Genomic DNA, 24,519 nt, shown 5'->3' with positions numbered 1-24,519 from the left:
GCGAAATACTCCTTTCTGTCACGTCAAGCCCACACTAATTAAACATCACTCCCGAGTTGTATGAAAGAATTCTGTTTAGTTTCTCTCTCTTGTACAAAGATTTTTTTTAAAAAAATCTTATAGGCTACTGAATACTTCATTACTTTTCATTGTCCTTTAGCCATTTCACCAGCAGATGTCAATTATGGAGAAACATTGAGTACACTTCGCTATGCAAACAGAGCCAAAAATATCATTAACAAACCTACCATTAATGAAGATTCTAATGTCAAACTCATTCGTGAGCTACGTGCTGAAATAGCGCGACTGAAGGCTTTACTTGCTCAGGGGAATCAGGTTAGTTTTTATCTTTTTGATGGATTTATAATTTTTTTTTGTGGGGGGGAAAGAGTTACCAATTTTAATTGCCTTGTTATGTTCAGGTAACCTCGAGGACTAATTGAGTTGAACAACTAATGGCTAAATCATTTATAATCATTGAACTTGGTTCATAGAAGTTGCTATTTTCCTACGTGGATTGGTGCAGGGGTAATGGGGATGCATTAATGACCCTTCCACAAAAAAATTAATGGAGCTGACTTCAGCTTTGAAGAATTATAAACCTAATTAAGAAACTTTCATTTGGATGGAATCCACTCTGGATCAAAATTAATAATTGACTTGGATACAGGGTCTTCAATTTTCTTGTTTCAGCTGTAGGTGGCAGCCAAGGTTTTCATATACAGTTTTAACTGAGCTTGTGGGTGAAATTTAAAAACAGTGGTGTGTTTGAAACATAACTGCACCTGCTAATACTAAATACCCAGTAAAGTATAGCAAGTCCGGTGTCAATCAGTACCTAATCGACCTAATTTATAATGCACTAAAATACACTGCTTCTGAACTATCAAGGTTTGATCATTTAGAAAGAACTCATAATGATTATGTGGTTCGGGGGTGAAATATTCCTGTGGAGACATATTAAAGTTTCTAATTTTAAGCAATTTTTTTTGTTCAAAACCTTTATTAAAATGCAAATCATATAATATCCTCTGGGCTAATAATTTTGGTTTAATGCATTCTGAGGTATCCAAAGTCCCTCGTTAATCTTACTGGACTTTCAATGGAAAGAGTAAAGAAACTATGTTCTTGGCTACAGGAAGTGACCAGTGTGGTAACCCCAGAGAGAATTTCTGTCTCGAACAATCAGTTAAGCAGCAAAATGCATAGAATGGTGGGAATTTAATGTTCTTGGAACGTGGAGGTCTTCAACTAATCTGACATATGGTGCAAGTTTTTGTTTGTCCTTTATTACATGATATTAAGAGCAACAAAGGTGCCTGGTTTAATTTGAAACCTACTGTCAATTTCCTGAAAAATGACGACGGGCTTATACCACTGGTGTTAAGGTTTTTAAAAAAATAGTGCCCAATTTTTTTTCCCAAATAAGGGACAATTTAGCGTGGCCAATCCATCTACCCTGCACATCTTTCTGTTGTACCAGTGAGGGCAAAAGAGAGAAGATGGGGAATAAGGAAATAAAAGTGAGAGAAGGCTTGAGTGTTGACAGTGAACAAATAAATGGTCGCCTCCCAAAGGACAAAAAATAGATAAGGGCAGGGGTTAAATTGTATCTGTGTAAATGCACGGAGTATAATGAACAAAATTGGGGAACTGGAAGCAGAAATTGCCCTGGGGCATATGACACAGTAGCATTGACAGAAACGTGGCTCAAGCCAGAACAGGACTGGATACTTAAATCCCGTGTTATAAGGTTTTTAGTAGAGACAAGGTGGGTAAAGGGGAGATGGTGTAGCAGTCTTAGTCAAAGATAGTATCATAGTCCTTGAACGAGATGCAGTTCCTGAATCAGAATCAATATGGTTGGAGGTGAGAAACAGGAAGGGAGCAGTGACCTTGTTTGGTATTTACTATAGACCTCCAAATAGTGGGGAGGAAGTGGAAGAGAGCATTTGTAGGCAAATTATGGAAACCGGCAGGGCAAGTAGGGTTGTGATAGTTGGGGATTTTAATTATTCTAAGGTAGACTGGGAAATGGGTAAAGTGTGGGGCATGGAAGGAGAGAACCTCCTGAAGTGTGTGCAGAAGAACTTTCTGGAACAGTACATTTCCAGTCATACCAGGGAGCAAGCTGTGCTGGACCTGGTCCTAGGAAATGAGGCAAGGGAGGTGGAGAACGTCAGAGTGGGGGAGCCGGTGGGAAGTAGCGATCATAACATAATACGGTTTAATATTGAGTTGGAAAAGGATAGAAATCAGTCACGAATTAAGATACCAGACTGGAAAAGGGCAAATTGTAGGTGTCTAAAAGTTGAACTGGAGCAGGTTGATTGGAAATGCATTTTGATGGATAAAGCAGTGGATGAAAAATGGGAGATTTTCAAAGGAGAGCTGAATAGGGTGCAAGCTAGGTTTGTACCCATGAGAATTAAATACTTGGTATCCAAAGCTAGACTACCCTGGATGACCAAGGATATTTATGGTAAAGTAAGGAAGAAAAAAAGAGGCATATGATACATGCCGGAATAATAATAGCAATATAAAACAGGAAGAGTAAAGTATCTCAAATGCAGGAGAGAGGCTAAGGCTGGAATAAGGAAGGCTAAGAGGAAGCATGAAGAAAGAATGGCAGGCTGTGCTGAAACAAATGGTAAAATGTTCTTCAAATATATTAATGGTAAATGATTAATTGATAGAGTGGGGCCTATAAGGGACAAGCAGGGAGCGTGGTGGAGGTGGATTCTATAGGGGGTTTCAAAAGAGAGCTTGATATATATTTGAAAGTGATTAATTTAAAGGGCAACGGAAATAGGGCTGGGAATGGTCTCCTTCTGTGCTGTAATTAACAACAATTTAGAAGAATGAGAGGGATCCCATTGCAACGTATAAATTTCTGACAGGGTTGGACAGACTGGATGCAGGAATGGTGTTTCCTCTGGCTGGATGGGATCTAGAACAAGGGGTCACATTCACAGGATATGGGGGAGGCTACTTAGGGCCGAGATGAGGAGAAACCTCTTGAGGGTGGTGAACCTGCGGAATTCTCTACCACCGAAGACTGGATTGTCAAACCACTGAAGATATTTACAAAAGAAATAGATAAATCTCTACACTCTGAAGGTGTCAAAGGGCATAGAGAGAACATGGGAGTTTAGTCTTTAGGTGGAGAATCAGCGATGATTGAATGGTGGAGCAGGCTCGAAGGGCTGAATGGCCTATTCCTGCTCCTATTTTCTAGGTTTCTATAATCTGGGCCAGAATACTGTTCATCGTTGGGTGCTTGTTTCATATCGAATCTTGATAAATAGAATAGCCTTGCTTTGTTAATTGTAAATTAGATGCAAATTCACTGCACGTAACTGGCCATAATTTAGCATAAATTTGAATTGTATTTGTATTAGTATGGCATTCACTGAAATGCAGATGGACAATAAGCATTGCTAGTGTGGGCAGGTGAAAAGTCCACATCGATGCAGCAGATGGTGTCGTCCTGATATCTGAAACAAAATTAAGGCCTTGTAAAGGGAGCTTCTCTCTGCTCCTTGTTCCTGATCGAGTGCTAACACTGTTGAGAAAATTGCATGGTTTCTAATCATTGAGAACTGATATCTTTGAGCGTTCTTATTTGATGCAAGATTCAGCAAGATTCTGTTTTTATTTCTATGCCCTGTTTTTTTTTTGAGGACTGTATAACGTGATGGTGGAATTGCCTTAATATAGAAAACAGGAGCAGTAGGCTATTTGGCCCCTTGAGCCTTCTCCACATTCAACTAACATTGTGGCCATTTTCCCACATTATATCCATATCCCTTGATATCTTTAATAAGTAGATATCTGTGAAGAAATTCCTCCTCAACTCAGTCCTAAATAGCCTGTCCCTTATTCTGAGACTGTGTCCCCTGTTTCTATACCACCCCCAAGCCAGGGGAAACATCCTTCCTGCATCTCCCCTCTCGAGTCCTGTAAGAATATTTTCACTTCAATGAGACCACCTCTTCTAAACTCTAGAGAATATAATTCTAGCCTCCTCAATCTCTTCTCCCAGGACAACCCTGCCATTGTATTTTATTTGTATAATGCTTTAAATCATGAGCCAGATCTGCTGATGGCTGGCTAAACCAGTTGTGCCTCAGATGCACTCAAATCTGCAGCCCTTCTAGACTTTGGGCATGACTTAATGGAAAAGTTTCCAAGTGTGGTAGCAAGCGGGAACTGCCGCAAACTTCCTGACGCTTGGCTTGGCGAGACCATCACTGCTATAAAAACGTTAATTGATTCACTTAACGAGGCCCCAAGGGCTTCATGCCGCAAATTACTGTCTCGTCTGTGATTCGCCGGGACCCCCGCTAACAAAGGAGAGCAGCAATTAAACTGCCCTTGCACGGCCAATCCTACACAGCTTGCAGCCATGCCTCCGAGAAGACCAGCCCCATGATTCCGGCATGCCGACCTGACTAGACTATTGGATGTGGTCGAAATCAGAAGGAATGCCCTGTTCCCCCCCAGGGTCTCAGAGGGTCAGTCACAGGGCAGCCATGGCTGCCTGGGAGGAAGTGACATCAGCCGTCAGCTCGGGAAGCACCACCAGGAGGACCAGGACCCAGTGCCGTAAGAAGGTCAATGACCTCCACTGGGTCATATGGGTGGCTTGGCACTGACCCCCAGGCACCAACTCTACCCGCCCGCCACCTCTGACCCCCCCCCCCCCCCAGAGCATGCGCCTAGCACCACCCAGCACCGTTCTGTGCCCTGACCCACCCATGTCCAGTAGTGCCGCCCTGACCTCCATATTTTCCTTCCTCCTCTCCCCCTCCTCCCCCGGCTAAGGTGGGGTGGGAATGGGGGAGGGGCGATGACTGATGAGGCCATGCCTTATGTCAAGCAAGCGAGGATAGGGGCCTTTCTGGCCCTCTGGGCTTGCCGGACCTTTGCTGCTGCCTGTCCTCCAGCCTTTGGCTAATACTGTGAGTCCTCCCTGGGCTCGTCCTCCAGGCCATTCTGATCCGCCGCCGCCTCTTCGGATGTTCCTCCACCTCCATGTCACCCCGCTGCTGTGCCAGGTTGTGGAGGTCACAGAAGACCAGGCACAAAGCGGCGACCGCATTTTGAGGAGTCCGGTGTACTGCATTTCGAGGAGTCCGGTGCTCTGCTCAGTGACAGCCTGGGTGGCTGCATGGGCCATATTGTATTGGGTCTCTGCATCTGTCACCGGCCTCCACACTAGCATCATTAGCCAGGACTTCAGCAGGTACCCCTTATCCCCCAACCGTCCGTCCTGGGTTGATCCTTGAAGAGGCTGGGCATGTCCGACTGCTCAGGATTAGCTGTCATGCATGCATACTGGGAAGTGTGCACACACGTGCATGATCTCAATGTGGAGGTCGCACATAAGCTGGACGTTCAGGGAGTGTAACCTCTTCCTGTTGACGTAGGGCACTCCCAGATGGCCCGGGGAACCCAAGGCGACATGTGTGCCATCAGGGCGGTACAGTACCACAGTGCTTAGCACTGTTTCTTTACAATGATTCCCGGCTTGGGTCACTCTCTGTGCAGAGTCTTCACGTTCTCTACGTGCCTGCCTAGTTTTCCTCTGGGTGCCCCGGTTTCCGGAGCTTGTTAGCTAAATTGGACATTCTGAATTCCGCCTCCGTGTACCCGAACAGGCGCCGTAGTGTGGCGACTGGGGGATTTTCACAGTGACTTCATTGCAGTGTTGATGTAAGTCTACTTGTGACACTAATAAAGATTATTATTGTTACCCCCTGGACCTGGGGCAACCTGGTAATGGCAAAGGCTCCTGTTGCCCAGGCATCCTGATGGGCCTGGTCCATGTCAAAGTTTATCAAGTTTTCTGCCCGGGCAAACAGCATCCAGTACTTCATGGATGCACTTGTGGGCTGTAGTTTGTGAGCTGCTACACTAGTCCCGACTCGAGCCCTGGAGTGATCCTGAGGCGTGAAAGTTCAGGGCTGTGGTGATCTTGACAGGGAGTGGAGCTTCCACGTGCTGCCAGGTCCGCGAGGACATGGCACAGGTGCTGCACCGTCCCCTTGTTGAGGCGGAGCCCCCCTGTGGCTCACTCTGTCCGTCATCTGTTTGAAAGACTAATGGTGATGGGGTTGGGCAATCACTGGCCTCCCCATCAGGGTCCCTCCCTGATCTGATGGGCGGCCGGGTCTTCAATTTGTGGGGCGGGGCCCTGCACATAGGCCGCTGCCTTGAGCCTCTGTCGATGCTGCTGCTACTGCCTTCTCCAGCGTCTGGCTGCCTGGCCTGTCAGCAGCACCACAAGGGCAGCTTCCGTGGAGCCCAAGATATCATCCATTCCGTGTAATATCTGTAAGGATTGTGGGAGGGTATGAGACTGACAACCAGTGGTGTCTTCCACCCTGCACCCTGCCATCCGACGCACCCTCCCCACACATTCCCGGCCGCTGCAGGGGACAGGGGGGTCACCGGACTCCTCGCCCTGTACTCTAGACATCCACATGTAACGTTGCCTGGACCGGGGGCTGGTCCCCTCCCCGGTGCAAACACCCACCATCTGATCACTGAAATGTCCCTGCTGCAGGGACCCAGACCCTGGGTGTTCAGGTATTCGTCCGCGGTGTTGCCTCACGCACTATTCAGGCACAGTGTCCAGGCATCATCGTCTGATTGTGATGCTAGGCAATAATTCCCACTTGCTACATGTCACGCCCATCCACGGGGAATCCACTTGGGAGCTGTGAAGTGCTCAGTTAACTACAATTGCCAATTCCCAATCCGCAATAACCTTCTGCCGCACGGCTAGGAACCTCTGCGGTCAGTGGGAGTTATGGGTGGTGGAGGGGCAGGCAGGCAAGGGCTGGGGTTGACCCCCGGAGCAGGAACACACAATCCAAGATGTGACTGGCCCCTCCAAGGGCAGCAACCCCAGTGCATCTGGGCACATTGCTTGGGAATGAAGATGGCTACTTGCCTCCTCGGATCCAGGGCAGCACGGTAGCTTAGTGGTTAGCACAGTTACTTCACAGCTCCAGGGTCCCATGTTCAATTCCCGGCTTGGGTCACTGTCTGTGTGGAGTCCTCCGGTTTCCTCCCACAGTCCAAAGATGTGCAGGTTAGGTGGATTGGCCATTCTAAATTCCCCTTACTGTCCAAAATGGTTAGGTGGGGTTACTGGGTTACCGGGATAAAGGGGATGGGGTAGAGGCATGGGGCTTAAGTAGGGTGCTCTTTCCAAGGGCCGGTGCAGACTCGATGGGCTGAATGGCCTCCTTCTGCACTGTAAATTCTATGATTCTATGATCCCCACAGCAGCCTTTCCGTCAGCCTCACTTTTTAAAAAAGGTTTACTAATCAGCACCCATGTGACCACTTATAGAGTCATAGATGTTTACAGCATGGAAACAAGTCCTTTGACCCAGCTTGTCCATGCTGCCCAGTTTCTATCACTAAGCTAGCCCCACTTACCGCATTTGGCCCATATCCCTCTATACCCACCCTGCCCATGTAACTGTCTAACTTTTTTAAAGGAAAAAATTGTACCCGCCTCTACCATTGCCTCTGGCAGCTCATTCCAGATGCTCACCACTCTCTGCAAAGAAATTTCCCCTCTGGTCTCTTTTGTATCTCTCCCCTCTCACTGTAAATCTATGCCCTCTAGTTCTAGAATCCTCTACCTTTGGGAAAAGATGTTGACTACCTACCTTATCTATGCCCCTCATTATTTTATAGACCTCTATAAGATCCCCCCTAAGCCTCCTACACTCCAGGGAAAAAAGTTCCAGCCTCTCCTTGTAGCTCAGACCATCAAGTCTTGATAGCATCCTCGTAAATCTCTTCTGCACTCTTTATAGTTTAACAATATCCTTCCTATAATAGGGTGACCACAACTGAACACAGTCTTCCATGTGTGCTCTTACTCATGTCTTGTACAACTGCAACAAGACGTCTCAACTCCTGTATTCCATGTTTTGACCAATAAAACCTAGCATGCTGAATGCCTTCTTCACCACCCTGTCCACCTGCGACTCCACCTTCAGGGAGCTATGAACCTGAACCCCTAGATCTAACTCCCTACCATTAATTGAGTAGGTCCTGTTCTGATTTGATCTGCCAAAATGCATCACCTCACATTTATCCAAATTAAACTCCATCTTCCATTCATCGGCCCACTGCCCAATTGGTCAAGATTCTATTGAAATCTTATATAACCTTCTTCACTCTCCAGCTATGCCACCAATCTTGGTGTCATCTGCAAACTTACTAACCATGCCTCCTACATTCTCATCCAAATTATTAATATGTATAACAAATAACAGTGGACCCAGCATGGATCTCTGAGGCATACCACTAGTCACAGGCCTCCAGTTTGAAAAACCACCCTCCACAACCTTTGACTTCGGTCGCCAAGCCAATTTTTTATCCAATTGGCTACCTCACTCTGGATTCCATGAGATTTAACCTTTTGCAACAACCTACCATGCGGTACCTTGTCAAAGGCCTTGCTAACGTCCATGTAGACCACGTCGACTGCACTGTCCTCATCTACCTACTTGGTTACCCCTTCAAAAAACTCAATCAAATTGGTGAGACATGACTTTCCCCTTACAAAGCCATGCTGACTTTCCCTAATTAGCCCTTGCCTGTCTAAATGCCTGCAGATCCTATCCCACAGAATACCTTCTAACAATTTACCCACTACAGAAGTAAAGCTAACCGGTCTGTAGTTCCCAGGCTTGTCCCGAGAGCCCTTCTTAAACAAGGGCACAACATTTGCTACCCTCTAATCTTCAGGCACCTCTCCTGTGGCTGTCGATGATTCAAATTAGCTAGGGGGCTGGCAATTTCCTTCTGAGCCTCCCACAACGTCCTATGATACATTTCATCAGGTCCTGTGGATTTATCTATCTTGATGCGCTTTAATACCTCCATCACCTCCTTCTCTGTAATATGTACAGTCCTCAAGACATCACTTTTTATTTCTCCAAATTCCCTGACATTCGTGCCTTTCTCAACAGTAAATACTGGCGAGAAATATTTATTTAGGACCTCTTCCATCCCTTGTGGATCTGCACATAGTTGACCTTGTTTATCCTTAAGAGGCACTACCCTCTCCCTAGTCATCCTTTTACACTTTATGTATCTGTAAACGCTCTTTGGATTTTCCTTTGCCTTATCTTCCAAGACAATCTCGTGTCCCCTTTTTGCCCTCCTGATTTCTCTCTTAACTCTACTCTGACAATCCCCACACTCTTCAAGGGATCCATTTGATCCCAGCTGCCTATGCATGTCATATGCCTCCTTCCTTTATCAATATCCTGAGTCATCCTGGGATCTCTCCATCTATGAGCCTTACCCTTCATTCTAAGAGGAATATGCTCACCTTGAAGATGCCCACTTACCAGCTGTCCCCGTGCCTGCAAATAGGCACCCCCAATCAACTTTTGTAAGTTCCCGCCTAATACCCTCGAAATTGGCCTTGCCCCAATTAAAAATTTTAACATTTGGGCCAGAACTATCATTCTCCATAGCTATCTTAAAACTAATGGAATTATGGTCACTGGTCCCAAAGTGGTTCCTCACTAACACTTCCATCACCTGCCCTTCCTTATTCTCCAAGAGGAGGTCAGATTTTGCCCCCTCCCTGGTCTGGCCATCCACATATTGAATGAGGAATTCTTCCAGAATACACTTGACTCATTTTTCTCCATCCAATCCCCTAATGCTATGGCTGTCCCAATTAATGTTGGGAAAGTTAAAGTCCCCAACTATTACCACCCTATTTTTCCGGCAGCTATCTGTAATCTCTTTCATATTTGCTCCTCAATATCCCGCTGACTATTTAGAGGCCTATAGTACAGTCCTATCAAAGTGATCTCACCCGTCTTATTTTTCAGTTTTACCCATATAACTCAGTGTGCGAACCCTCGGATATATCCTCTCTTTGTACTGCCGTGATACTGTCCCTAATCAAAAACGCAACTCCCCTCCTCTCTTAGCTCCTGTTCTATCTTTCCTATAGCATCTGTACCCTGGAACATTGAGCTGTCAGTCCTACCCCTCCTTTAGCCAAGTTTCAGTAATAGCTATAATATCCCAGTCCCATGTACCTATCCATGCCCTGAGTTCATCTGCCTTGCCCGTTAGGCCTCTTGCACTGAAAAAAATGCAGTTCAATCCGTTTCTCTGCCTTCCACTTTTCTACTAACTTTTGTTTCTATCCTCTCTTTACTACCCTCCGACTTCCTGCGTGGTTCTCACCCCCCTGCCACATTAGTTTAAACCCTCCCCAACAGCGCTAGCAAACAACTCCCCTCGGACATTGGTTCCAGTCCTGCCCAGGTGTAGAGCGTCCGATTTGTAATGGTCCCACACTTCCCCCAGAACCGGTTCCAATGTACCAAAAATCTGAATCCCTCCCTCCTGCGCCATCTCTCAAGCCACGCATTCATCCTGTCATTCCTACTCTGACTTGCTGGAGAGGCAGTTAGATAGGGGTTGGCTCCCGTTAATTGTATGGAGATGGAATTAAATGGTGATTATTGAATTCTCGCCACACTACGGTGGCATCCTGATTTCACCAACGGGAATGGGCCAGTTAGAATGCCGGCCAGTGCAGTTCTAATTCACAGCCTCTCCCACGATCTAACGGCCTCGGCGCACTCTCACTTAAGCACAATGTGGCCCTTCTCAGCAGCACGGTAGCATTGTGGATAGCACAATTGCTTCACAGCTCCAGGGTCCCAGGTTCGATTCCGGCTTGGGTCACTGTCTGTGCGGAGTCTGCACATCCTCCCCGTGTGTGCGTGGGTTTCCTCCGGGTGCTCCGGTTTCCTTCCACAGTCCAAAGATGTGCAGGTTAGGTTGATTGGCCATGATAAATTGCCCTTAGTGTCCAAAATTGCCCTTCGTGTTGTGTGGGGTTGCTGAGTTATGGGGATAGGGTGGAGGTGTTGACCTTGGGTGGGGTGCTCTTTCCAAGGGCCGGTGCAGACTCGATGGGCCGAATGGCCTCCTTCTGCACTGTAAATTCTATGATTCTATGATTCTCGCGCCCTGAAAATAAAAATGTTACCAACCAGATTGACTAGGATGGGAGATGGCTGATGTTTTAATAAACACGTGGCATAAAGGTATAAATGAGGATGTGGTTAAGCAGCTAAAAGATAAAGAAACACTGATGAACTTGAGGGCAAATGATTTTGCACTTAGGATTTGGAAATTGTATCTGTAAGTGATTTGGTGAGATTACTTTTCTAGAATGAAATGGAGTTTGATCGTGGTGAGGGATGCAACAATGTAGTCGAGCTGGCCTGGTCAATGATTGAGAACATGGGAGTAGAAAGGTCATATAAGTTATAGAATCCCTACAGTGCAGTGCAGCCCAGTACCCAAACAAGTGCCGGAATGAAAATGAAATGAATGAAATGAAATGAAATCAAAATCAAAATCGCTTATTGTCACGAGTAGACTTCAATGAAGTTACTGTGAAAAGCCCCTTGTGGCGACTAGGGGCTTTTCACAGTAACTTCATTGCAATGTTAATGTAAGCCTACTTGTGACAATAAAGATTATTATATTGAGTCTGCACCGGCCTCTGAAAGAGCACCCCACCCAGGCCCAGCCCTTCCCTGTCCCCTTAACCCCACATAACCTGCATATTCCTGGACACGAAGGGGAAATTTAGCATTCCTATCCATCAACCTGCATATCTTTGGACTGTGGGAGGATCATGGATGGATGACAAAATATAGGACGATAAGAGGTCAGTGAATGTAGATGAGCATAATGGAGGAAAATGTGGAGAAGTCTGCAGGCTCAACAGTAGCTGTTGTGTCAGTGGGAATGTAAAGGAGATTGGTACCATTACAAGCTCCTGCCCCATTGAGCATGTTCGATGAGAAGCTTATTGGAAATGGAAGCTGTGGTTGTTGGCATAGTTGCTTCGGAGGCAGATTAGGGTGCCTTGATGGAACCTTCGGCGATTGCAGAGTCAGGTACAGATGGCAGCAGTACACTTATTCAAGGTGCAGTCAAACCAAATGACAGCAACCAAGTAGGAAGAGCAAGAAGTAATCATTGGGAATTTCCTGTGTGAAATATTTGGAGTGTTTTTTTTAAAAAGATGCCCGGACAAAGCATTCCTCAAGGTGGGGCAGATCCTTTGGGCAAAATCTGGCCACCTACCATTTGCAGATGATTAGTTTTGGACTGTCAGATTTTGTTTTGCGTTTATGATCTGCCCCTGGTGACTTTTTACATCTGTTTGGCATATCCGATAGTTTGCTTGGTTCCAAAACCAAGCAGCGTGTCTGTCAGGCACCTGCAACATTATCAAAGATATGGGATAATTTCAAATTTGGCTCAGAGTACAGAAAAAGTTACATCGCTGTGAAAAATTAACCATGCAAAATGTCAACATCGAGGTAGTTGGATGTTTCCAGACAGTTCCCTCTATCCAGACAGTTCCCTCTATTGCTTGTCCCAGAAAAAGGATTATCCTCTTGCGAACAGAAGTCCATAAACATTTTCTTGATAACGTAAACATTATAATGCTGAAGCTTATATTGTTTTGAGATATGATAGTATGACTTTTGACATGCATAGTATTCAAGTTGTATGTGAATATTTGCAGCAGTTCGGATGCATATGTGAGTTGTGCGTGTGATGCTAGAGCTCTCCACTGCAGGCTATACGTTCCTCTGCCATGTTGTCTCATTTCAGGGTAAGACATACTCACAGCCAAATATATTTTCCTTTCAGATTGCGTTATTGGATTCTCCAACAGCTTTAAGTATGGAGGAGAAGCTTCAACAGAATGAAGCTAGAGTAAGTAGTATTATGTTGTGCGTATTCCTTTTGGTATAGAAATGCCACTTCAAATTAATTCACCAATTGCATAAATTGCATTGAATTTCCATCAGAGATAGCAACCATTTGATTCAACTGTGTAAAATGTAGTTGCTCTCCCATTGCGTTTAAACAGGAGACAAGACCAAGTGTAATCCACATATGAAGCAGGATTAGAGGATGTGGGATAATTTGGCCAGAGGTGTAAATATAATCTAGTCTCCATTTCAAATTCATCCATTCTGTCATGACTTGATTTTATATTTTTCCAACTCCTCATCTTGCGAAAAACACAAACAACATCATTTGTGACTGTGATCCAATATTCCTTTGCAATAGAATGCAAGTTAAAAGTTACAAAAGGGCACTCTCGCATCCGCGTACTCTCTCGCGCCCTCGTATTCTCGCGCACTGGCTCTTGCCTGGCGCCCGCAAGTTTTCTCGCCGTGTGCCCGGTCCCCTGCCCTGCGCCTGACCAGTCTCCCACCCTCCTCTTAGGCACCGCCCCCTCTCGCACCCCCCCCCCCCCACTGGTGCCACCCCTCCTTTGCGCCCCTCTCTCGCGCAATACACCGATAATTTTTATTTCATTTGCATTGTAATTAAATTCACAATTTTTAAACACACCCTGTTCTGAATTAAAATGAATCTCAAACCAGCGTTCCACATCATTTTGATTTTTAAACTCTGTTACGGCTGTGATTTTATTGTTCCAAAATCAACTATTAAACAACTCTTTGTGGGTGCGAGATGTTCTCCTGAATTTTTTGCACTTGTTCCGGGATTTTGTTTTTCACAAATGCTATATTTAGCACTGATTTCAGGTTACCTGGCTTGGTCACTGAAATAACAGGACTGCTATGGAGTATCTTCTAATAGCTGTTTCATAAAGAGTTCCAGGTGAAACCTGTTTCTCCCTAGCTGTTCTGCATCTGTGGGAAGTAGATTGTGGTGCTGAGAAAATGTATTTATTTAAGTCTGAAAAGCTTCTTTTGTTGTTACCTGATAGGTAGAGGCACTGACCAAAGAGTGGACAAATAAATGGAACGAAACACAAAATATCCTTAAGGTAGGTCTACCATGAAGCATTTTGCTTTTTGCCTGTGGTAAGTACATAATCAGGTGATTGCCTGAATAATATTCATACATTTAATGACAAAAGAATTCTGATATTTTGCTATGAAATCTAAGGAGTTTACCCAACAATGAATTAAACTAACTCTTAATTTAATCTGGCACTGAGCTTAAACCCACATATGACATAGGTAAGGCAGAATTTAATGAAGGAAACTCGGGGGGGGGCGGGGGGGGCCTGACTTCTGGAACTAAATCTAGCGATACCCCACCAACATGATCTCAGGGAACCCCAAGGGAATTAAATCCCTAATGGGCAGTGGCAACCCTGCTGCCCCCCCCCCCCCCCCCGGCGCGGCCACTAGGACAGAAATCCCGACCTCCCATCCCCGCAACAACCATGCAGGGCACCCTCGGTCCGATCGCGCTTGCAGAAAATGCCAGCTTGGCACCTTGGCAGTGCTAACCTGGCAGTGCCAATTGGGCACCTTGACACTGCCAGGGCACCACCCTGCCCAAAGGGCATGCAGCTCTAGGGGCGTCCGATTCCTTGGCAGACCCCCAGGAGTGCCGTTCGCCGTTTGTGGGGACCAGTGCTGAACGGCGCTTGCCCGAGGTCTCTTGACGGCGAAAGGGATGAATCCCAAAGCCTTGGGTACCTCGGGAATCTGCAGATTTGAGTGAGACTACCTGCTTCGCTCTAATACGCAGATTTGCCAAAAAGTGATCCTGCCATAATGGGCAGGGTTTGCATCGCAACGTCTCACGAGATCGCGTTGGATCTTGCGAGCGGGTTAGATCCCGGGAACGGGGTCTCCCAGCTTTTATTGGTCACACTGCGCCGCAGTGATTTGCTTTTCCGGCGCAGCGTGGTCATTGGAACGCGCCCCTAGTTTTTATAGCTTCAATTGCACATATTTTTGAGATATTCAATAACAGTCTGAAAATAATATCACTTCTTTTTTTAAATTAATTTAGATTACCCAATTATTTTTTCCAATTAAGGGGCAATTTAGTGTGGCCAATCCACCTACTCTGCACATTTTTGAGTTGTGGGGGCGAAACCCACGCAGACACGGGGAGAATGTGCAAACTCCACACTGACCGTGACCCAGAGCCAGGATCGAACCTGGGACCTTAGTGCCGTGAGGCAACAGGGCTAACCCACTGTGCCACCGTGTTGCCCTAATAATATCACTTCTACTCAGTACTTGGATTACAGCTTTATTCAAAATATATTTGTGGTAACCAATGTTGAAGGTATTAGCCAGCTGAACCAAGCAAGTAAGTGTTAAAATTCAGCTTATTTGTGTGAGGTTTTTCGAAGCATTGAGTGTCACTGTTACTCAACTACTCACTTTCTGCCATAATTTGTTGAAGATCAATAAAATGGTTATTTTCTTTTTAATTCTTGAGATCTGGGTGTCACTGGCTAGGCCACCGTCAAGTCCGAACAATTTTGCACCTGAGAAGGTGTTGATGCGTCACCACCTTGAACAGGAGTAGTCCATGTGTTGTAGATACTGCCACAATTATGTAAGGGAGGGTTTTGATCCAGTGACCGTGAAATAATGGTTAAAAACATTTAATGTGTTGTGTTCACTGCACCTGTTTAAAAGGAACTCTGAGATATTAAATTGTTGCTTCGAAAGTTGAAAGCTCAGTTTTATAAATCACATGAAATCATGTAAATACTGATTTTTCTTCGCAGTTCCTAATTTATTGCAGCCATCATATTAGATTTAATTCAATCTCCAGGTATCTTAGATTGTTGACAGTCACCCATGCAAATAAAAGATGGTATCCAAAATGTTATCTGGATGACAGTGAAGGTATTAATGTGTTGCCACAATATATTTGAAGAATAGCATAGCCTACCAAATTTGCAATACACTAATTTTACTTCACCAAATCTCTTTGAATCCGCAACTGTCCCACCATCTTAGCTCTGCCTTTCCATCTTGACTTTTCATAGGTAGGACCTATTGAATCACCGCCTCAGCCATGCAGTCCACCCCTCCTGCCTATCATCATCTTTAGTGCTTTACTGTTGGATGCTCCCCACTTTGCTCTGAACTGAATCCCAGTAACCTTGCCATCCACCTGAGAGGGGAAATGGGACCTCAGTTTAATGTCTCATCCAAAAGGATGTCACCTCCCAAGAGTAGAGCATTTTCGTGGTACTGCACTGGATTGTCAGACTGGGTCATGTCCTCAGGTCTCTCAAATTGGGTGTGAATTCATTACCCTCTCACTCACATGTGGGCTATTACGGGGAGCTAAGGCAGACACATTTGGAAAAAAACATTACAATCCAGTTTACAATATCCTGAGTTATGTACTATATCATTAACTGAAATGGTAATTACTTGTAGAGAGAAAATTGGAGTGCTAATAACTAGTTGTTTAATCAGTGTGTGCAAATGAGGTAAGCTTCACAGATTAATAGATAAAATGTTGGCCATAAAATGTTTAATTTCAAGTTGCACACTGTTCCTGATATTTTCCTTCAAGCATTCATTTAATAAATTGCTTGCTTATGAATTTTTGATTAACATTTGGAGAAAAATGTGTGGGGAATCTACTGCGGGTGCTAGAAATCCGAAATAAAAAAAGTACTGGAAATATTCAGTAGGCCAAGCAGCCTCTGTGGAGAGAGAACAGAGTTAAAGTTTTAGGAGAAGACGACCGTTTATCAGAATTTCTAAAAGGCCATGCCCAGATTAATGGATTTCTAGAAGTTTGGGCTTTTTGCATTTCAAATGTAATATGAAACTAAGACTCCATCTGCCCCTTCAGATAAATGTAAAAGATCTTGTCGCTCTGTTGAGGAAGAGCCAGGGGAACTCTCCATGGTATTTTGGCCAATATTTACCCCTCAACCAACATCACTAAAAGCAAACTACCTGGTCGTTATCCAGTTCTGTTTGTGGGAGATTGTTGTGTGCAAATTTGTTGCCATGTTCCCTACATGTGGGCTATTACGGAGAGCGAAGGCAGACACATTTGGAAAAAAACATTACAATGCAGTTTACAATATCCTGAGTTATGTACTTTATCATTAACTGAAATGGTAATTACTTGTAGAGAACGGTATGATTCTATGAAACATGGAAGACATTATGCTAAACTGTATAGAACCTTGGTTAGACTATGGGCTGGATTCTCCACTGTCGAGATTCTCCATTGCGCTGGCAGCAAGGTGTGGGACTGCTCAAAATGGGAAAGCCCACTGGTCGACTGGTGAGATGGAGAATCCCTGGGGCGCGCCATTGGGGGCTGAAAAATCTGGTGCGGCTGGACAGAGATTCCCACTCTGTGTTCTCCCACCAGAGGAGAATTGCAACCGATTTCCGATCCCACATGCAAATTTATAGATGGTGAGCAATACGAGGGAATCCCGCTATGAGGTTGCCATTTCGAGCGGGTGGCCTGATAGTGAATTCCCGAGGCCGGCCAGCTTCCACAAACCAGCTGCAGCTTTGATTCTTTCTTCACCCTTCATGGATGAGTGAATCTTAAGTGGTGAAACCCCAATGTTTACAAACATCAACCACATCAAAGAGTGTGAAGTGCATTGCAATGATGCTTAAGGAGTGGTGGGCAGGTATTGCATTGTGGGGGGTGGGTCTCAGATGGACTGAGGGAAACTCCCCTAAGGAGTTACTCCCTTGGCCTACCACGTCAGGGCCACGCTGGTAAATACCAGAAGTGAGTCGCACCCACATGACCGTTGGCCCAGGGGACCAGAGAATCAGAGGGCCGGAGACTCTGGTGCTGGGACTGCTAAAGAGATGCAAATGGGTTATTCAGACCCATTTGCATTTGTTGAATCATCCCACTGGCGCATGGCCGTGAACCTCGATCCCGCAGCCATTGGGGGGATCTGAGCTTTACTTCGGATCGGCGCCCCAATTTTGCCCTGATTTTCTGACCCATCGTGAAATCCGCTTCGGGCATCCCGGGACCGAGAATCCAGCCCAGAGTGTATCGACTTGTGGCAAATAACAAAACTGAGGGTCATCAATAATGCCTGGAAATCACCAGGGGTAACTTGCTTACTCAGTGGCGAGAATGTGGAACTTGTACCACAGGGTGTATTGAAGCAAATAGTTGTCTGGTTTAGCTATCTCTGCTGAGATAAATGTTGGCAGAATATGGGTGATGCCGACACAACTAAAGCACAACTCAAAGGGAAACTTCAAAAGCAGATGGGAGAGGGGAATAGAGTGTTCGACTGTTAGAGTTAGATGAGGAAGGATTGGTGAATGCATGAGTGGAGTGTAAAATGTCAGCATAGACAGGTTGGGCTGAATGGCCTGTTAATGTTCTGTATATTCTGTGTAATTAGGACTTTGAAAATACCTAAGTTCTGGAAGTACATATATAAATACAAAATTTCATTTGCATTTCTGCGAGTCAAATGTAGACTCCGGTTGGCTGGATGTTGTAACGATGGTGGATCATGGGTGAAATCATGGCAAAGGCCTGCAAAGTGTGGGAAAGCAGAGGGATTTCGGCAGACCATTCCCAAGGACAAGGAACTAGTGGCTGGAAAACTTGCCATTGTTGATGGAACAGACGAAGCTGAGAATAATGAGTGCGAGACCCTGTCAGCCATCTCTGGTTGATGTTAAAGATCCCATGGCACTGGGACGGCGGCGCTGAGGACCCGGGTTCAAATCCCGGCCCTGGGTCACTGTCCTGTGGAGTTTGCACATTCTCCCCGTGTCTGCATGGGTTTCACCCCTACAACCCAAAGATGTGCAGGCTAGGTGGATTGGCCATGCTAAATTGCCCCTTAATTGAAAAAAAATTGGGTACTCTAAATTTAAAAACAAAACAAAACAAAAAAATCCCGTGCACTGTTTCAAAAAAGAGCAGGAGAGTTCCCCTCGTGTTCACGCTAAATTTACCTCTTGATCAACATCACAAAATACAGATTATCTGGTCATTATCACCTTGTTGTGTGTGAGAGTTTGCTGTGTGCAAATTGGCTCCTGTATTTCCTACATTACAGTGATTAGCACTATTGCCTCACAGTGCCAGGATCCCAGGTTCAATTCCGGCTTTGGAGTGACTGTGGAGTTTGCACATTCTTCCCGTATCTGCATGGGTTTCCTCCGGATGCTCCGGTTTCCTCCCACAGTCCAACGATATGCAGGTTAGGTAGATTGGCTTTGCTAAATTTAATCTTAGTGTACAAGGATGAGCAAGTTAGGGGGGGGTGCTGGGTGGGGTGCTCATTCAGAGTGTCGCTGCGGACTCGATGGGAGAATACTCCTTCTGCAACGGGAATTTTATGATTCTATGATTACAACAGTGACTACACTTCAGAAGTAGTTAATTGGCTGTAAATCATTTTGGAACATCTAATGGTCATTAAGGTGCTGCATGAATATGTGTCCTTTTTCAAGCGTAAGATGGATTATAATTATAACTGCACTTGTTGCTTCCTGTTCTCATTCCATGGATGAGTGTAGCTCCAACATTACTCTGCACCACAAACATTCACTCCTTCCATCATTGACAAACAGTAGCAGTAGTTTGTACCATCTACAAGATGCACTGCAGGAACTCACCAAGGCTCCTTAGGTAGCACCTTTCAAACCCACAACCATGACCATCTGGGAGGACAAGGTCAACAGACAAATGGGAACACCACCTTCTAGAAGTTTTCCTTCAAGTCACTCACCATCATCATTTGGAAATATATTGCCATTTTTTGTACTGTCGCTAGGTCAAGCTCCTGGTACTCCCTCTCAACAACACACTAAGCGTACCTACACTACATGGACTGCAACAGTTCAAAAAGGCAGCTCACCATCACCTTAAGGGCAATTAGTGATGGGCAATAAATGCTGGCCTAGCCAACGATGCCCACATCTCATGAAAGAATACAAAAAAACATAGCCACACTTCCTATTATGTATGTACAGTAATGAAATGTACCACTGTTTGTTTACAAATTATTTTCCAGATATAACCCACTGAGATTAACTTTGATTCCTCAGTGCTCATGTACCTTGCCTCTTTCATAACTCATTCACTTGTAGCATAGTGCCTCTGGTATTGGGCTAGTATTTCAGTGTGCATGGTCCAGTCCTCCTTTGTCACTCAGCCCATGTCCTCTTCCTTCCTGTTGAATCAGAAATTTGTTCATTCTCTTTATGCAAAGTTCAGAAAACAGATTCTTTCCAGTTGATGTAACAGTATCCACTTGTTAACATAATTAAACAAATCTGAATTTATTTAGATTGCACCAGTATGCTCATTAATGAAAAAAATCTTAACTCCTATGTTGCGGAGGCATCTTTCTTGCCATTGACCTTATTTTGTAATGGGTAAATCCTCATGCTGCGTAGACCTCTGCAGGTGTCAGTTACGTAGGTTAAAAACCGCCACCTCAATTTGTTTCTCATTCTGAACTCCCCCTCCTCTCATAGCACTTCAGAGGCTGTTAATTACTGAAATAGATGTAGATAGTGAACTTGATTCAATTCCTCGAGAAAGATTTGACCTGATGTGAGACGAGAGCAAAATACTGCAGCTGCTGGAAATCTGAAATAAAAACAAAATGTTGGAAATGGTTATCGGGTCTGGCAGCATTTGTGGAAAGAGAAATTGAGTTAGCATTTCAGGTCAGTGAATCTTCGTCAGAATTTCTGACCTAAAATGAGATCTAGTTTTTAAAAGGAAACAAAGATTTAATTTTGCACAGGTCATTATGCAATATGCTGTACAGCACTTCACAAAGCATGCTGGTAATGGAATAATGTTACGTTCCTGACAACAAAGTGCCCTCTAATTATTTTGGGAATGCGTGACAATTTGTTTAAATGTGCGGCCATATTAATTTTTTTGCGGAGTTGAGAGTACATGGTAATTTAAACTGCCGACTTGCACAAGGTCTGGGTGAGAATTTTCAGGTTGTTACGTAGCTTAAAGAGAAAATTGCCAAACAGACCAAGTATTTAGAGATGTGTGGAAAAGTTGCTAACTGTTTAGAAATGCCGCTATCCGTTGATTCAAAGGAAATAATTTTTAATTTTTGTGAGTTGTTAATATCATTTATACCTAAAATATATTTAAGCAGAATATTTCCCAAGGGTTAAAGCTTTTGTATAAAAATATTCTAGGAAAGCACCACTTCATTTAAAAAAAATTATTGCTGCAATTAATTGCTTTTAAAATATAGTAAGCCAGATTTCTTAAGTTTCCAATTGTAATTTTCTTGTACAACTTTGGGGTTGGAAATTCACAGCCATATCGCAGCGGGAGGGCTGTCCAATTCTGCCCAGTGACTTATTTTATAAACTTAGTTATGGATTTTTAGATGCTGCAGCCACCTTTTAAATTGACATACATTTCCAAAGTATTATTGATGCCTATGTGGTCTTAGTACCCCAGCACTGGCTTTGATTGTGATGAGTTATTTACAGAAAACTTCGGTTTTCCTAATATAACTTCTAACAGATTCTCTAATGGGTTCCTGTGATGAACGAGGGTGATATAGCCTAAAGCATTGGTAAAGGTAAAAAGCTTCTGAAGAAAATGTGCTTTTCTAGACCTTCGGGGTTGTATTGTTGATCTCATTTTCTTAATACACAGTGCTTATTAAAAAAATCCCACTTGTAAAGAGTGGTGAGGTATTGTAACCGTATCTGAAAACAATCCATTAACACGCATGGGAAATGTCATCATTCATTGTAGTAGTTCATTGGCACATCGCTAGGTTGCAAGATTTTTGCCTACTCTCATTGTGCAACATCTGTCAAAGCTGGATTCATTTTCAAGGAAGCAGCCTTTTTTTGTACAAGTACCACAAATGTTTGGTAAGTCAGTGGTTTGAGTCTGTAGTTTGATTTCCATTTGAACCTAGGGTGACATGTGTTTCAGATCCAAAATCTCTCAAGCTACGGTTGATTCATTCCCTAGAAGTATGAGACCAATTAACATCTTTGTTGGATGCAGATTATCTGTTACCAGTGTCGCTATGATGAAGTAGAATTTACATTTGTTTTGACATTCACCAAGATAAAGAGACGTGTACATCAGTGTATGACGTACTTTTATTTGATCTATTTGATTCATATTCAGTTGTCTCATTTTATTTTCTGATTTTACATTGATACATTGTTATGTATGAATGTCTGTGCAAAATATGATTGGGGAACTGATTGCTGGTTGAATGCTGCAGATGTTCAGTGTTTGAAATACAGTAGAGAATAAATGTCATTACCTTCAATCATTAAGCATTCAAGACTGCATTTGCTGGTAAACAATTAGAGATTTGGTAAAGTTGTAACTCTTGGACCTTTCTGAAAGTCTGAAAAAATTTGGTTCTAAATTGCTTGCATAATTAGTATACGCACCCTTGTCCTAATTAGAGTACTCGTCATTAATGTAAAAAAAATTATTTACAGGGGCTCACTGACTCAAACATCATTTGGAGCATTTCGCACTGTGCACAGTTAGACTTTACCCTGCTAGGGTGCTTGTAAAAAAAAAAAAAAAAAAAAAACCTTTTAAAAGAAAGAAAGGCAGTATCCTAGCGCCTTTTATTTATTTATGCTTCAGCCAACCCCTGAAACCGATCTCTGCTCCATTTCGTTTTGTGCCTGTGGGACCTTGCCAAGTACAAAATTGGCTTCTCCATTTGTTTACGTAACAAGTGACTGCCCTAACAGAAACCTACACCATCGCAGCTCACTATCTTAGTCTGCAGCAAATGCCATGTCAGTATACAGTTCCTGGCGACACATGCGATGCTTAACACAAGAGTTGATCATCAAGGCACAAACCATCATCTCCGGGGATGGAAGGCTGTCAAAGAATGTTACCGTCCTTCAATCGCAATGATTCGGCAATAAGATGGTTTGATTACCAAAGGTTATGAAAGATGCCAGATCAATATACATTCTTTCTTTACTTGATTGCTTTTGTTTAGCATATCTGAGATGTCATTGTCCTGGTAAAATTGTTTCACATGTTTATCATGTAAACAAAAACATATTGTAATGGAGGAGCCCATGTTCAATGGCTATGAACTGAACTGTACTGTGAAGAAACATCTTTATGTAACATATTAGACAATCTGTCACTTAAACGTTCCCATCACAGTTAAGATGCCATCTCAACTCCTTTGATTTTTTCTATATTCACATATCAATGATCTTTTTTCCTCAAACTGTACATTTTCTATTCATAGCAAATTCACATTCAATGACATTACCATTGCTGAATCTCCCCACTGTCAACATTCTGGGGATTACCATTGACCAGAAACTGAACTGGACGAGCCATATACATACTGTGGATACAAGAGGAGGTTAGAGACTAGGAATCTTGTGGCAAGTAAATCGCCACCTGACTCCCCAAAGCCTGTCCATCTACAAGGCACAAGTCAGGTGTGTGATGGAAAAAGCTGTACTTGCTTGGATACGTGCAGCTCCAACAACACTCGAGAAGCTTGACGCCCTCCAGGACAAAGCAGTCTGTTTGATTGAGCTCCCATCCACAAACATTCAATCCCTCCACAACCGATGTACAGTGGCAGCAGTGTGTACCATCTTCAAGTACAAACATTCAATCCCTCCACAACCGATGTACAGTGGCAGCAGTGTGTACCATCTTCAAGATACACTGCAGAAACTCACCAAGGCTCCTTAGGCAGCATGGACAAGGGCAGCAGACACATTGGAATCACCCCAAGTCAGACATCTTCCAGCACCTCCCGCTTGGCCACCGCCTGCACCTAACAAGGCTGATCCTTGGCCCCCTGGCCACCTGCTATTCAGACGGTGTTCCACATAGATGAACAGAGTTGTGACACAAAATTCGCAGGTCCCCGTAACGATTGCCGCATAAAACGTGGGTCTTTTGATCAGAGGGGATCGATCTCCTATTCCTCACCACAACACTATACTTATCAGCAAAGCCCCTGTAAGTTAGTAACCCTTTTTCGACCCTGCGTTGTTCGCCACTACAGGGTCTTTTTGGTTACGGGATTTCCACCACCCGTGTCCTTCACTCCAAGTGCCCTTGTGTCTCAATTCCTACTTCAAATCCTGACCTTCGCGTGGGAGATTTCTCCTCTTAACAGCCAGTCCAAGGCAAAGTTTTGAGACAGACACTGTCCTTTGCTTAGGGACACAGGTAGTGCTTTCTATACACAATACATGGGTTAGTTACAACAGTTATCAGCATGTGGTTTATCTTACTTTGAATCTACACCCTGTGATCACTTACTTCTTACCCTGTCAATTTCACTAATACTGGATTTTACTTTTAGCTCTGTTCCTTATTGTATGGAAAACTTTTAAACAATAATTACTTACCTGTTTTCTGAGGTTGCTCCGACCTTTACCTCTGGGTTCCTTGACCCTTCACCTTGAGTAAAACTCACTTGCTCCGGAATTAAAAGTTTCTGTAAGTTAACTTATATTTTAACCAGTTACCATACTTAGTCAGGATTCCCGTTCCCCCAAATTTAAGAACTCCAAATTTAGAATCCCGTTCCCCAAATTTAAATGTAAGAACCCCAAATTTCCCCAAAGATACCTTTTGTTTAAACTGTGTCTTGTATCCGTTCTGACTGTTTTTCCA

General features: G+C 44.1%; 1 protein-coding gene across 2 annotated transcripts in view; it reads left to right on the top strand.

Moving 5' to 3' along the window:
* The window catches only part of kif16ba (kinesin family member 16Ba), a 251,726-nt gene that overhangs the window by 60,888 nt on the left and 166,319 nt on the right, over positions 1–24,519 (top strand). For both annotated transcript variants that reach the window (XM_072506633.1, XM_072506629.1), the window contains exons 10-12: positions 161–336; positions 12,751–12,816; positions 13,847–13,906. In XM_072506633.1, coding sequence (XP_072362734.1) covers positions 161–336; positions 12,751–12,816; positions 13,847–13,906 — 302 coding nt within the window. The remainder of the gene's footprint in view (positions 1–160; positions 337–12,750; positions 12,817–13,846; positions 13,907–24,519) is intronic.

This window comes from Scyliorhinus torazame, chromosome 1 (genome assembly GCF_047496885.1).
Source record: "Scyliorhinus torazame isolate Kashiwa2021f chromosome 1, sScyTor2.1, whole genome shotgun sequence".
Lineage (NCBI taxonomy): Eukaryota > Metazoa > Chordata > Chondrichthyes > Carcharhiniformes > Scyliorhinidae > Scyliorhinus > Scyliorhinus torazame.
The sequence above is the reverse complement of the archived record's forward strand: the minus strand, read 5'-3'. Positions and strand labels throughout refer to the sequence as shown.